Source organism: Echinops telfairi, unplaced genomic scaffold, assembly GCF_000313985.2.
Source record: "Echinops telfairi isolate 266 unplaced genomic scaffold, ASM31398v2 ScPeMD7_6080;HRSCAF=6971, whole genome shotgun sequence".
Classification (NCBI taxonomy): domain Eukaryota; kingdom Metazoa; phylum Chordata; class Mammalia; order Afrosoricida; family Tenrecidae; genus Echinops; species Echinops telfairi.
Window position 1 is genome coordinate 461,371 of NW_022109980.1, and position 14,250 is coordinate 475,620.

The 14,250-nt window shown below is 37.4% G+C and overlaps 1 protein-coding gene across 5 annotated transcripts in view; it reads right to left on the minus strand.

Moving 5' to 3' along the window:
* Positions 1–1,438: 1,438 nt before the first annotated feature.
* The window catches only part of CUL4B (cullin 4B), a 50,567-nt gene continuing 37,755 nt past the window's right edge, over positions 1,439–14,250 (minus strand). For 3 of the 5 annotated variants that reach the window (XM_045295858.1, XM_045295857.1, XM_030887216.2), the window contains exons 12-21: positions 13,266–13,458; positions 12,235–12,339; positions 11,670–11,780; positions 11,158–11,249; positions 10,156–10,263; positions 8,426–8,539; positions 7,601–7,706; positions 6,330–6,502; positions 4,705–4,857; positions 1,439–3,588 (exon numbers count right to left, since the gene is read on the minus strand). In XM_045295858.1, the coding sequence (XP_045151793.1) occupies positions 3,493–3,588; positions 4,705–4,857; positions 6,330–6,502; positions 7,601–7,706; positions 8,426–8,539; positions 10,156–10,263; positions 11,158–11,249; positions 11,670–11,780; positions 12,235–12,339; positions 13,266–13,458 (1,251 nt within the window). In that variant the 3' untranslated portion in view covers positions 1,439–3,492. The remainder of the gene's footprint in view (positions 3,589–4,704; positions 4,858–6,329; positions 6,503–7,600; positions 7,707–8,425; positions 8,540–10,155; positions 10,264–11,157; positions 11,250–11,669; positions 11,781–12,234; positions 12,340–13,265; positions 13,459–14,250) is intronic. The other 2 variants (XM_004713048.2, XM_030887217.2) reach the window with 1 other exon arrangement.

The window sequence follows — 14,250 nt, forward strand, 5'->3', positions numbered from 1 at the left end:
CATTTACACTGGTACAGATAAAAGCTCACGACACACAGAATCCAGGTCAGATACACCCCTCAGGTACACAAATGGAAGTAACGATACCAGGAGGGTAGAGGGAAGGAACGGGAACCAATTACAATGATCGACACATAACCACATCCCCCTCCCCTAGGGGGAGTAACAATAGAAACCACACGGGGAGACAGTGGTCAGTGTAAGATAGAAAAGTAATAATTTACAATTTATCAAGGGATCACAGGGCGGGAGGGCGGGGGAGGGAAGGAAAAAAAGAGGATCTGATACCAAGGGCTCAAACAGAAATATTTAGAAAATCATTATGGCAACGTATATACAAATATGCTTGATACAATTGATGTATGGATTGTTATAAGAGCCCCCAACAACACCCCCCACAGCTTACTGGTAAATTATATTGCTCAGAATATCAAGTGTTAATAGAAACATCAAGTGCCATCAAAACAAATGAAAGCAACCAGGACCACTTCATCTTTTGTTATTTTCAACTTAAATCTAGACTCATTTATTTCACATTGACTATATGAAACTGCCTTTGGGAATTTCAGTGAAATAATGCTTATAGTCCAAATTTGACATGCTTTTGAAAAAAATGACATTTCAGAATAATCTCTAGTATTACTGGAGCTTTTACTCTTTCCCATACCCTCTCCCTACCACCCTCCTACTGCAGCACTAGACCACCATACAAATGAAAAGGGGGGGTTAAAAAAGCAAAAAAAAAAAACCCTGGCCAATGTGAATTCTTTAAATCATTAAGAACAATATTTGAAATTGGACATCCCTTTGCAGAAGGACCATGGGGAGGAGACGAGCCAGTCAGGGTGCAGTGTAGCAATGATGAAACATACAATTTTCCTGTAGTTCTTGAATGCCTCCTCCCCTCCAACTATCATGATCCCAATTCTATCTTACAACTCTGGCTGGACCGGAGGATGTACACTGGTGCACATAGGAACTGGAAATACAGGGAATCCAGGACAGATGAACTCCTCAGGACCAGCGGAGAGAGTGGCAATATCAGGAGGGTGGAGGGAAGGTGAGGGAGAAAGGGGGAACAGATTACAAGGTTCTAAAGAAAAACCGCCTCCCTGGGGGACGGACAACGGAGAAGTGGGTGAAGGGAGACATCGGATGGTGCAAGATATGACAAAATAATAATTTATAAAGTATCAAGGGTTCATGGTGGAGTGGGGAACAAGAGGAAAATGAGGAACTGATACCAAGGGCTCAAGTAGAAAGCAAATGTTTTGAGAATAATGAGGGATACAAATGTACAAAAGTGCTGACACAATGGATGTATATACGGATTGTGATAATTTGTACGAGTCAATAAAATAATAGAAAAAGAACATTTGTTCTACATCCCATGACTTTATACGTTTCTTTTTAATAATTGTGTACAGATTCTCTCCAGAAATTTTTTAAATAAAAGTTTTATTGGAGAAAAATAGAACCACCACATACACAGAGAAAAAGAGCACAAAAATCCAACTGATACAGTGTAACTGAAAGTTCGATTTTCCAATATTGCTTTCCAATTTCTTAATGAGTGCCCCTCAACTTGCTTTTTAATCATTCGCCAATTTTCAGCTGAGACAGCACAAGTTTTCCAAATAGTAAGACCCTTAGGGAAAGGACCTGCTTTCAAGATAATGAAGGTATTATCAAGCTCCTCCTCCTTGCATAATCATCTATACATCTCAGAGACTATCAAGGATGAGTTCGAACACTGATAGAGATGGTCCAGTATGCTCAAAGGGAAACCATTAATAGATGCACTCAGATGATGAGTGCCGACAGGGAGGAGACTCCAACAATACAGACAATGGCTTGTCTCAAATAGAATTAGGCAGGAATTATAAATACCACATATAGCTAGACAATAGTGTACAAGTATATGCAATTGGAAACAGGCAGCATTCTAAAAATAGCTGGCCACACAGGGGCTTTGAGAAACCCCCCCAAAATAAAACAAAAAACCATCAATGATAGACATTAAAACAAAAGCATTCTCAGTTGAAGTTTGGGACCTAAGTATTTATCTTGACTCCAAATAGGCAAGAAAATATACTGTTGCAAAAAGCATTAAAACAGTTCTGATTATGGGGGAAAAAACCTAAACATTACATTTTCTGCATCTCCATTGCCTTCAAAGATTGGGGGGGGGTGACAAACAATTATGAACCACCCCCACCAAAAAAAAAAAAACACCTTAAAATACAAAAAAACACTGATGGTAGAGAGAAGCCTTTTGCACAAATTACCAACTAGAACAATACTTCTGTTGTTTTGAATGTACAAACACTCCTGGGACTTTCTCCTGAAAAGCAGGTGTCCAGTGGCTATGAGAACTCTTTAAGCAATTTTAAATGGAAGAGGATCAGGATAACACAAAATTTGAAATCCTCAACGAAAAGATGTGTGGGAAAATTTGGAGGAACTTTCATGTCTAGCGTTAATTTACCAAACAAGAGCAGAGTTGGGATTCTTCCCAAAACCCAAATGAAAAATCCTAGAAAGCCTATGTAGGAAGCCTGTAACAAAATAGAATTGGTCCGAGTTCAGACAAAACTGTCCAACAATATCTAGAGTCTAAAGTAAGCTTAGAAGTCGCTGAGGGATTTGTAATCATTTACAAAACATGTTGAATTTGGTCTCTTCTGCAATTCCCTATTATGTTCATTTTTAATACAAAATTAAAAAAATGTTGGATGTTCTTCTAGTGTAACTGATCAACAATCTTATGCATCAGCAATTTTTATGAGGATGTGTTAATTAACACAGTACATTCAGGTCTAAGCCATGTAACACATCCTATACTTATAAATGGCACAGTTTAGGATGTGTATTTACAGATCGTATGTTAAGCATCTGTCCCTCTACTTGAAAACTTGTTCCAAAATAAGGTCTTAAAAAAATCCCTTTCAACTTAACAGAACATCATCTAGTAAAATATCAATAGCTATGACAAATGGTTTTTCTTTTCAAGGGGGTTCACAAAACAGGTGAACAACCAAATCCACGGTGGTTTTTCTATTTGATAAATACATCCAGAACTCTGTACAGTAAATAAAGTTTGCATGCAATTTAAGTATCTTTAAGTGACCTTTTAAGCAAATAAATCTTTTGCTTAAATCAATGGTGTATAAGAACCACTCCCCCCTGTTTAATAGTCATAGGGACTTCTTCCTTAGTTCCAAAGAGGAATCATGAAGACCAGGTACTTTCTTAAAGAGGTTTCTGCACTTCATACTAAATAACATGCAAAGAGTTCCAACAGCATTTTTCTTAAAGATAAGTATTACTCTTTAAATGGGCATGTTAACCACTGAAAAAATCCACTCAACTATTTCCATTACATGGTTTCATTTGGTCGATAGTAGAAAAGAAGTCAAATAACATAGGATCAACATGTTAGTTTATCCACTGGCTACTGCATACGACACCAAATGCTCCAAGGCCAACATTTTAGGCAATATAGTTGTACTGGTTTGGATTTTCTTTATCTCTTTCCATGTAGTCCCTGTCAATTAAGGATTCTATTCTCTTCTTGAGATCAGCAGGCTGTAAAATAAAATATAATGCTTTCAACATCTGGGTCAGTCTTATTTGCCATCATCCCATATCTTAAAAAAAAAATAGTTCACAGAGTATTATCCAGTGTTCTTCCGCTTGCTTAATGATTAAAATAAATGCAACATACCGTATTAGATTTAATGTATTAAATCACTTTAAAAGAGAGAAGTATAATAGAAATAAATCAAGTTATGGCTTTTGTACTACAGACAAAACACATCCTTTATCGGGTCCATCCTTATCATTTTGTGATGTAACAAGTTATGTTACTTTTCTGGTTTAAAGGAGTCTTCTTAGGACTACTCTCCACAGAGTTCAAAACACAAGATGAAGTTATCAATTCACTTGGGGGAACATGGCATAGATTAGAGAAACGGAATGCTATTCATTTTGCCGAAATAGTTTTAGGAACAAAGTAGATCTTTACTTTGGACAAGTTAGTTCTCAAAGTTAAAGATGTACTACAGAAATTATCATTTAAAAAGAATGCTGCAACAAATGGTAGTATTCTTAAAATAATGAAGCAGCCCCTCATATTCAGATCTTTTAGCTTCAGCCTCTCAAGTTTTAGGCTTCAAGTAAAATGTAACTGCTATCTACTGGAAGTGATTTGGATTTCTGTACCCTACCTGTGAACTAAAGCTTATAGATTCTTCATAAGCACATTTCTAGCTCTGAAGTATCAAGGTTCACTACATGCCCACTATTATCTAGGCAATGAAAATAAAATGATCTTGATCATTTTTCAGAATATGTAAAATTGTCACTTGATACAGAGGGCTTTGAAAGGGAAAAAGTTGACCAGGACAGCATTAGTATGCTAAGTTAAAACTTCTGCCCCTTCAAATGGTTTGAAACCAAACCAAACCCACTACGCCTGAATTGATTCCAACTCGTAGTGGCCTTATACAAAGTTTCTGAGGCTTTACAATCTTTAGAACAGTCGCATCTTTCTCCTGAGCAGCATCTGGTGGGTTTGAACTACTGATTTTATGGTAAGCCAATGCCTAAGGCTTTAGTCTAAGGTAAGATTTGTTTCTGAAAATCAAATGCATTTGCTTTTATTCATAGTAAGTTCAATCAGTACCATAAAGAGGCACCTACCTTTACAGGAAACTTCAATTGGTTGTACACTTCAGACACAAGAAGATTGTGGCTAAGTGTCTTTCTCATTTTCATGATCCGAACAATTGCAGCATCTATCTGGTACTGTCTGTCCTGAAATACTCTTTCTGTAGTACTTGCTTGTTCCTCAACCTAACAACAATAACAATTTTAAAGTAAGAATTTTATCTGAAGTTTTAACATAATTACATCCATAAATTGTGTTTCAGAGACATGACACAATATTTGAAATATTTGAATTTCTCTGAACACACAAGCTAAAACCAACCTGGAATTGACTGGATGGCATTGAGGTCAGCAATCCTATAGGATAGAGGGTAGAACTGCCCCTGTGGGTTTCTGGGCCTAACAATTTACAGAAGTAGAAAGCCTCGTCCTTCTCACGTGGACCAGCAGATAGATGGTTTTGAACTATTTTGTATTCTCTTCTTGAACTCTTCCTAAATATGTTGTCAGTCAAAGAAGCTGTTGGTCAAATTTCTGCATGACAATCGCTAATCTATAGTGCGATTGACGCAAAATGTAGCTCTAACCAGCTAATAAGCTCATTAAGCAGAGTCAAACATTTTGAAAATTCTGATCTAGAAACTTGTGGTTTCATAAATAGCAACTAGAAATGCTTATTACATTTGTTCTTGATTTAAGAGACATCCAGATGTTTAGGAGTCAGCTTCCCTAACTCGATGCTAAAGTGAACACAGTCATCTTTACAATGAAACTACAATAGTTTGGGCTTTTGTAGCCAGTTTCTTTCAGGTACACAGTTATCTTTTAAGGAGGTAAATGCCTTTGACTTGTACATGAATCACATAGGAACTTGAAGATGTTAGACCCTGCCACACATTAAAACTTGCTCTCCTCAAGCAATGCATTAAACATGTTTCACAAATGCTTCAACTGTCATATCTTTCTAATCAAAGTGTATTACAGATTCAAGTGGCAAAAATTAACCTAATAGTATTTTTTTGATTAATGGTGAAAGTGACTAAGTCATTCTACATTTTTCACCCAAACAACCTGTTAATGCTTAACGCAACAATCTTTAGTGCTGGCGAGGACACTGCTGCTTTAATACACACAGTTCTATGTAGAAAGACTGAAAATGTTCACACCCCACTGACACCCAAAAATCTTTTTCTATGATTCTACCCTAAGGGGGTAGAATCAGAGAAATCACAATTAGTTACAAAGACTTAACTTGCAGTTTTATTTGCGATACCTAAAAAAAAAAAAGCCTTAACACTGGGCAGTGATTGAGTAAACTATAAAACAGCTATGTATATATAAAAGTATGTTATGCAGCAATTTGTTCACTTTTGAAAACATCGAAAAACACGACAATATTCTGAAGATTTAATGTTAAATGAAAACACAAGTAGGTTGATAATCAGCTCCCTCAAAAATACCTTATGAAATACTGCAATAAATTATGCCAAATATATGTGTAGAAAATATTAGCCAAATACATGTATAGAAAATGTTAAATAAGTTAATAAAAGTTTTACTATTTTCAAAAAAAATGTTAGTGGTAATACTATGCATATGCATTTTTATTATGAACCTATCATCCCAGTTAATGAGCTAAGAGAAAGCAAAAGACATACCGTCTCTTTCATCTGGATTTGATTGATCTTTATCCTGAAAAGTTTGTGTCTGAAGTCATCATTACAAATAAACTTGTCACCATCTTCAATGTCTTTGCCCTTGGGATTTTTCGCCAGCACTCTGGCTTTGCCACAAGCCAATGATTGCAGCGTTCTCCGTAACTCTCCATCCTCTGAAGAAGCAGCAGCAGTTTAGGTGTTGCTCGCTCATCTCTATGAACAGCTAGTATTTAACCCCAATTGAACATCCACCCCAGCCTCTTTTTAAACCACCACCTGGGGCCTGCCTAAAGTTATGAAATAATTTATCTTTGCCCTATCCACTTGCTTTTCTCTTCCCTAATTGTCCTTTCAAAGTTTCAATTATCATTTTATTTGGGTAACTGTCAAATTCTCAGAAATGACCTTTCCCACATTTAAAGACCACCTCTCCCTGGCTGCTTGACCATCAAGTCCAGGATGTCTACGTTATTCACCGTCTTTTCCAAAGAATTCTGAATTCTTCAACTACTGTTGGTGATACTACCAACCTACTCTGGATGAACCCTGGAATCTTTTGTTACTCTTCCTTCTCATTCACAACACACACACACACCCCATATCTCGTAGTTGCTTCCCTAAAGACAGATGGCTCTTCTCCATTATCAATGGCCTCCCTCTAATATAAAGCTCTACCACTCTATGCTTGAGTTACTCTAATAGTTCCTAGATTGTAATTTCTCTGAAGTCCAAACTGCCTTGCATGCTGATTCCAAATTAATTGTCCAAATAAATCACTTCCATCATGGTATATATTTAAGACTCTACAAAGTAGGTTTCATCAAATTTTCTTTTATTCTTTTTCCTGTGTGTGTGTGCGCTAGATTTTTAAGACTCTCCATGACCTCATTCTACCCATCTTCCTTTCTAACTTCATTTCTCATTCTGTGTTAAACTCTTCATGATCCAAGCCAGCACTGTACTTGATGCTAAGCCCAAGCCTGTTCCCCTTGTTCACATGCCTTTTCCCTAACGATTCATGCAAGTTTTCCCAATTGTGCCAGTTTCCAGTGAAGGCTTGCTGCACCAAACTCCTTACACTTGTAGGTATATTGGTACTTAATGATTTTGAAATGATTTCAAATGTCCCCTTTCCTCTATTCCCCATGGGATTCATTAAGAGCACTGAAGAACAGGACTGTTCCTTTGCAGTCCCCAGGGTTCTTAACACAAGCCATGCTGACAGAGTGGGCCCTTGGAAATGACTACCCATCAACTGATTCAACACAAACCTATTCCAGTAGCTTGCTTGATCTCTTCTAAACTGAATTCATCTCCTTCATTAAACATTAACAGTACCAGTGTTTGAAAAAGAGAGACCTGGAGTTCTTTTTTACCCTGTTGGGAGATAAAGCAATGGTTAGCTATCATTAAAATAATAAAAATTTCAAAACACATGAACAAGAAATCAAAAAACCTCTTATAGGAACATTTTTCAATTAGTGGATGTAGACACATGGATTAGCATTATCCAGAAATGCCACCTCAGGTGCAATACATTATGTTCAGCATGATCCTAAAATCAGAGGAAGCATTCGGTGACCTTTTTCCAAGGTCTTTTTAAAAGCCTGATAATTAAAACAGAACAAAGCCATGAAAATTAGTAACTAAACCCTATGTGTTATTACAGAGATTTTGTATGAACAGCAGGAAATCTCGATTTCAAGTGAGTTTTTAACTTCTTGATACAGATTAAGCATCAAGTACTGCAGCCATTTCTGGATATTAAGACACAAGCACGGCTCTTCTTCGCTCCCAACTCTATGCTCTCTGTCACCCAGCAAAAAAGATTCCTGTTAAGAGATGGCCATGTTAATTTAGCATTCACAGGTGGGGGAAAGGACTATTATTTTTGGTTTTGCAGCAGGGTCAGCCGACTGTGGAAAAATTTCCTTCTTGAAATAGACCGAAGCACATGCAAAGCTGTGTGGCAAGCCATCACTGCAACGGGCCACTCGTTGCGATGATTCTACAATTGCTTGCACCTTCAGGTTGTGAGGGATGATGGCAACACTAAAGAGGAAGGTGAAAACTAAAATTTGGGACTAGCAACTTACCTCTTTAAAATCTGCTTTCAGTACACAATGTCCTAGAGTTGATTGCCACTGAAGTTTACGGCCACTATGTTTACCTAGGTAGAATGTCTTGAATACTCCCTGAAGTTTTACCATCTAAAATAAATGACAAAATATTACTTAAGCTCCATAACCCCATACCATTCTTTGCATCATCTTGTGTGTACTAAGTTCAGGACATTTCTAAGACAATAATCAGTAATAATAGGTCCAGTGATTACTTGAATGTTCGTTTAATTTTACTTTTCATCATTTTATTGGGGGCTCATACAACTCTTACCACATCCATACATCTATTCACTGTGTTAAGCACATTTATTGCCATCATTTTCAAAACATTTTCTTTCTACTTGAGCCCTTGGTATCAGCTCATTTTCCCTCCCCGCCCCTCCACCCTCATGAACCTTTGATAATTTATAAACTATTATTTTGTTATGACTTACGCTGTCTGCTGTCTTCCTTCACCCACTTTTCTGTTGTCCGTCCCCCAGGGAGTGGGTTATACATAGATCCTTGTGATCGGTTCCCCCTTCCGACCCCACCTTCCCCTTCCCCTCTTGTTATTGGTCCCGAGGGGTTTATCTGTCCTGGATTCTCTGTGTTTCCAGCTCGTATCTATACCAGTGTACATCCTCTGATCTAGCTGGATTTGTAATGTAGAACTGGGATCAGGATAGTGGTGAGGAGGAAGCATTAGAGAACTAGAGGAAAGCTGTGTGTTTTATTGGTGCTACACTTCACTCTGACTGGCTTGTCTCTTCTCTGTGACCCTTCTGTAAGGGGTTGTCCAATTGTCTACAGATGGGTTTTGGGTCTCCACTCTGCACTCCCCCTCATTAACAATATGATTTTTTGTTCTGGATCTTTGGTGCCTGATACCATGGACACCTCATGACCACAAAGGCTGGTATGCTTCTTCCATGCGGACTTTTGTTGCTTCTCAGCTAGATGGCTGCTTGACTATCTTCAAGCCCTGAAGACCCCAGACGCTTTATCTTTTGACAGCCGTGCACCATAAGCTTTCTTCATGGTTCACTCCATCCTCAATATTTTCAGAATTCTAACACTGAACAATCCACTTCATAAATACTGCCCCTCCGTGCACAGTCCTGGGTCCCAAATTTTACTGCTACTCCTGTACTAGTTTTGTTCTTGCTTAATGGAGTCCTTTTTTTCTTTAGCTTTATTGGCATATACATACTTTACCTATACAACTTAATTGTTCAATTATCAATGGGAACCTTTTACAATGCTCTGCCTATTTTCTTCTTGTTCTCTCTAGATTCTCCCTCTACGAGTTCTTCTCTACAGAGGACCATCAGAAGCCAGCTCTCTAGTGTTCTTTTCCAATGGGCTAATTCTGAAGTGCCCTGTCCTGCATTGGGCATTTCCCGAGGAGCTGAGATATTTTCTAAGGTACCCATTATTCAGAGATCCTCCATCCCCAGGGTGACTCCTGGGCTAGTCTTTGAGTGTTTGGTAAAGGGCACAAACTGGGGAAATAGTCCCTGAATCCAGAGCCTGAGAACCAATCGCTACATACCAAATTAGACATGGTTCAGGGGAAGAAATAAGAAAATAGTTGTCACGTAGTGTTGATGTGTTCACTGACACAAACTTCTAAAAGGCATTCATTATTTTTAAGCAACAGACAAACAAAAATGTCAGGTATGTCTATTTCTATGACTTAAGTCTGAGTCAGTAATCCTTACCTCTGGTGGTAAATGGACTTCCATAGGTACATATGTTGGCCAATAGCCCATTGTCAGGATATTCACAGTTAGTTCAATATTCCCAGATACATTCTGGTTCTGCATATACTGTAAGAAGAGTCAACACATGCACTGAGATCTTATTATAAAGCAGGTTGTTGATATGATAACAATGACATAGCTCAGAAACTCCCCAGGGGGGGAAAAAACCATGCAAATGCTTACCAGCCTTAGAACAAAAGGTTTACTACTAAGAGGATTATAAATGATACCTACATTAAATGCACTAGAAAAATATTTAAGGTAACATGTTAAACAGCACATGGGGATCACATGTTGTCAACTTCTTACACAACACTGTTCTCTGTTAATTTTCCCCATGCCACTCAACGTCCCCACCTTTGGAGGCCCCTGTGTGGCTTGGAACAACCTGTGGCAACCCCCATTCCTCACCCCACCAAGTCTCCGGTTTCTCACTTGTTCCACTGCCTGTTTGCAGGGGACAACCTGAGGTAAGGAAAGAAAAAAAAGGAGGGGGGGCATAGCACAAAAATCCTGTTGTTGCTTCTGTTGGACCAGTGACCTGCTAAAGCGGCTTTCTCTTAAGTCTTCAAGTCTTAGTTTCCACCTCAGAAACTTGCTACCACTGTGGTCTTAAACGTTTAACACTGCTCCAAAACTGAGTCCAGTTTTTTTCCTCAATGTCCCCAAATGCCTTATACAACCACTTAATCATTTTTCTTCCCTCCTCAATGCCACCAGCTCTGATTAGATTCTAGGGAAAGCCCTGTTTCTCCTATATAGTTGCAGCTTAACTTGTATTGACTACATCACTTTTTTACTATTTTGCGCTATTTTGGGTGCTCATTAAGAATTAATCCTGAGGTAAGTCGAATGTACTGGTCATTTTTTTCCCCTACTGTGAAACCATCCAAGTTGCCATATGGAAGACGTCAACTGAACATATTTAAGTTCTAGGAGTTAAGTAAGAGTTTAACTCACTTTTACCTGTTTGAACTGAATCATGATGTCTTTAGAAAGTTCCATGTCCTTAAACATTCCTTCAAGTTTGCTGGTGAAAGCAGCTCCGCATTCTATTACAGTCGTAATAATTTAAAGTGGTTAATAAAAGGAAGAATGTGTCGTTAAAAACACAGTATATTAAATTTACATAAGCATAAAATAGAATCGATAGCTAGCCATAAGAATAAAAGGATATCCTGACCCTAAGCATATGGCCCATTAATTCTAAGTCAATTCCTTTAATCCTGAGGAAACTTCATTCACTATCACTATTTAGGCACAAGATAAATGGGAAACATACAAATTTTTAAAAAAAGAACAATACAAAACACACAACAGCTCGGAAGAGGTACAATAGTTTAGAAACATCATGTGTTTAAGTTTTCATCATATGCTGAATGATGAAAAAGGAAATCAACTGAGAGTAAAAATTATATTTAAATGTTTGTCCTCAGAAATCTAAAAAAGGGACAAAAGAACAGGAAGCATACCGTGTTTCAGCTTGGACAGCATCGACTTTTCAGCATCGACAGATGCACTTTTCCCAACTAGCAGTCGTTTGGCTAAATCTTTCTTGTAAAAGGCCTCAAACACATCTTTCCCTATATTCAATTAAAAAAACACAACTCACAATCTTCCAGTGAAACGTTCTGATATACTTACTACAAAGTGCTTAAAAAACACACCATTATTCCAAGTTAGTCTGCTTTACTCACTTTATCAAAGTTTTGTTAAATTGGAGAAACACTAAAAACACTGGGCCTGACATGCCAATGGTTCTTTACTGTAACCAATTGAGACTGTGTTCCTTTTGCTTTAGAAGAGGTTTCATGCGGATATAATAGAGATTAAACCAAGTCACCAAAGTCAAGCCTCTTTATAATAGAAATGTCGAAGCACAGGCAATTAAATAGTAATCTGTCAGAGTAGCTCCAAAATACAACTGGAAAATCTCCAACTCCTAAGTAAATACTACTTTCAGATTGAATATATTGACTAGCTTTTCCATTAGCTTTGTCTTAGAAGAAAAAATATTAAAAAGCAATAAATACTTACCGTAGATAAATCTAAATATGATCATAATTTTATCCAACATTTTTTCAAGTTCTTCATCTGTAGCTTCTTTATTGCCAGCACGAAGTTTTGAATCTACATACTTAGCTAAAATGAGGGAGAAATTTGTTGTTTAATGACCACAGTAATCCACATAGGGTTACTCTACATACCCAAATAGGAGTAAAATACACTCAAGTTTTCAATGCTTAAGAGGTATATATGTATTTTGTTTAAATCCCCAAACTCAAGAGATCAGGTAACTTGTTCAGTGCCACACAGCTAATAAATACCGGCACCTAAACTTAAGACCAAATCTTCTGACTCATAATTGAATATGAGTATCCTTGGGAGTGGGACGGGGCAGAGGATACTGCCTCTGGTTAAAATATTCAAAGCCATTGGAAAACTGGGTGCATCTTCCTACAGTGTCCATTTTACACAGATGCCAACCTTAACTTTTCTATCAAAATAAAACCAAATGTACTGTAGAGTAGAAGGATGTAATAGGAAAGATTAATAGGAATACTAGGTTTTAAAGAAATTTCATCTTTGTGGGTAAAAAGGATCTTCTCAGAGAACCTCCTGACATCAACGAATAGGGTGGAAAAATCCTGAGAAATGCCCTTATGCTAAATGGGCACAGACTAGTACACATTGATTCCCCACCTGGATTTCTTGCTGTCCTCTTATAACCCTAAGTATTTATTCCTAGAAATAACACCTGATCCCTCCTCTAAATTGTTCTAGGTTTAGATATAATTTATACTTATTATAAATAAAGTGAAATAGGGTCTAATGTACCAAAGACATCATGCTTGACATACAAGCTTTGAGATGTTTTTTAGCTTAAAGAACTACTCCTTACATCCAGGTTCTTAGAAAACTTCAGACTAGATATAACCAGCTAAATACTCCCAAATGAACAGGGTGTGAATAGACTACAATTATGTCAAAATTTCAGATTAATGGGAGATTTCCACGAATAAAAGAAAAACCTTAAAGAAATAGAAAAAAATGGACTAGAAAAATACCTATAAGCTCGGCAGGCTTGTTTGGTCTTTTGTTAATGAATGTTTCAAATGCTTCTTTCATGGCATTGATAAATTTTTCATTTTTCAAAAAGCAGATATCAATTATATGGTCAACCTTATCTTTAAAATCCAGCAATTCTTGTACCATAGTTTTGTCTTTTTCAGGATTAATTACAATAGTGCTGCCAAATGCCTAAAAAAGAAAAATAAGTTACCACCATTTATTAGACTTCATGTACCAAGAGAACAATTCCAAAATCCTATTCCCACCCCAATCCTATTTTAAGCTTGCATATATGTTTAAGTTTTTTTGTAAAATAAAGCTGTTTTTTAATTGAGAGTAAGAAAAATAAATAATAGTAATAAAATAAACTCATAAAATATACAGACTTCTATGATCACATTCTTCAATCATTACAAAACTCCTAAGGAAGATAATATTAATGGTTTTGGATTCTAGACTCTTTTCATTGTTTTTAAAAGAAATCAGATCTGGAGGAGAAAACAACGGGACTGACAGTTCCAGGTGGACATGGGAGAGGGGGAGGTGGGGGGAAGGGAAGAGGTGTTAACAAACCCAGGGACAAGGGAACAAGCGATCCAAATTGATGGGGAGGTGGGTGTAGGAGACCTGGTAGGGCATGATCAAGGGGAATGTAACAAAGAGGAAGTGCTGAAATCCTGGAGGGACAGAGGGAAAATCAAGGGAAATAGAGGAAAGTTCTGGGAAGCAAAGGACATTTATAGAGGTTTAAAGACGTACATATGCAAATATATTTATATGAGGATGGGGAAATAGATCTATGTGCCTATATTTATAGCTTTAGTATTAAGGTAGCAGAAGGACATTGAGCCTCCACTCAAGTACTCCCTCAACGCAAGAATACTTTCTATTAAATTGGCATTCTATGATGCTCACCTTCCCGACACAACCGCTGAAGACAAAGCGGGTGAATAAGCAAATGTGGTGAAGAAAGCTGATGGT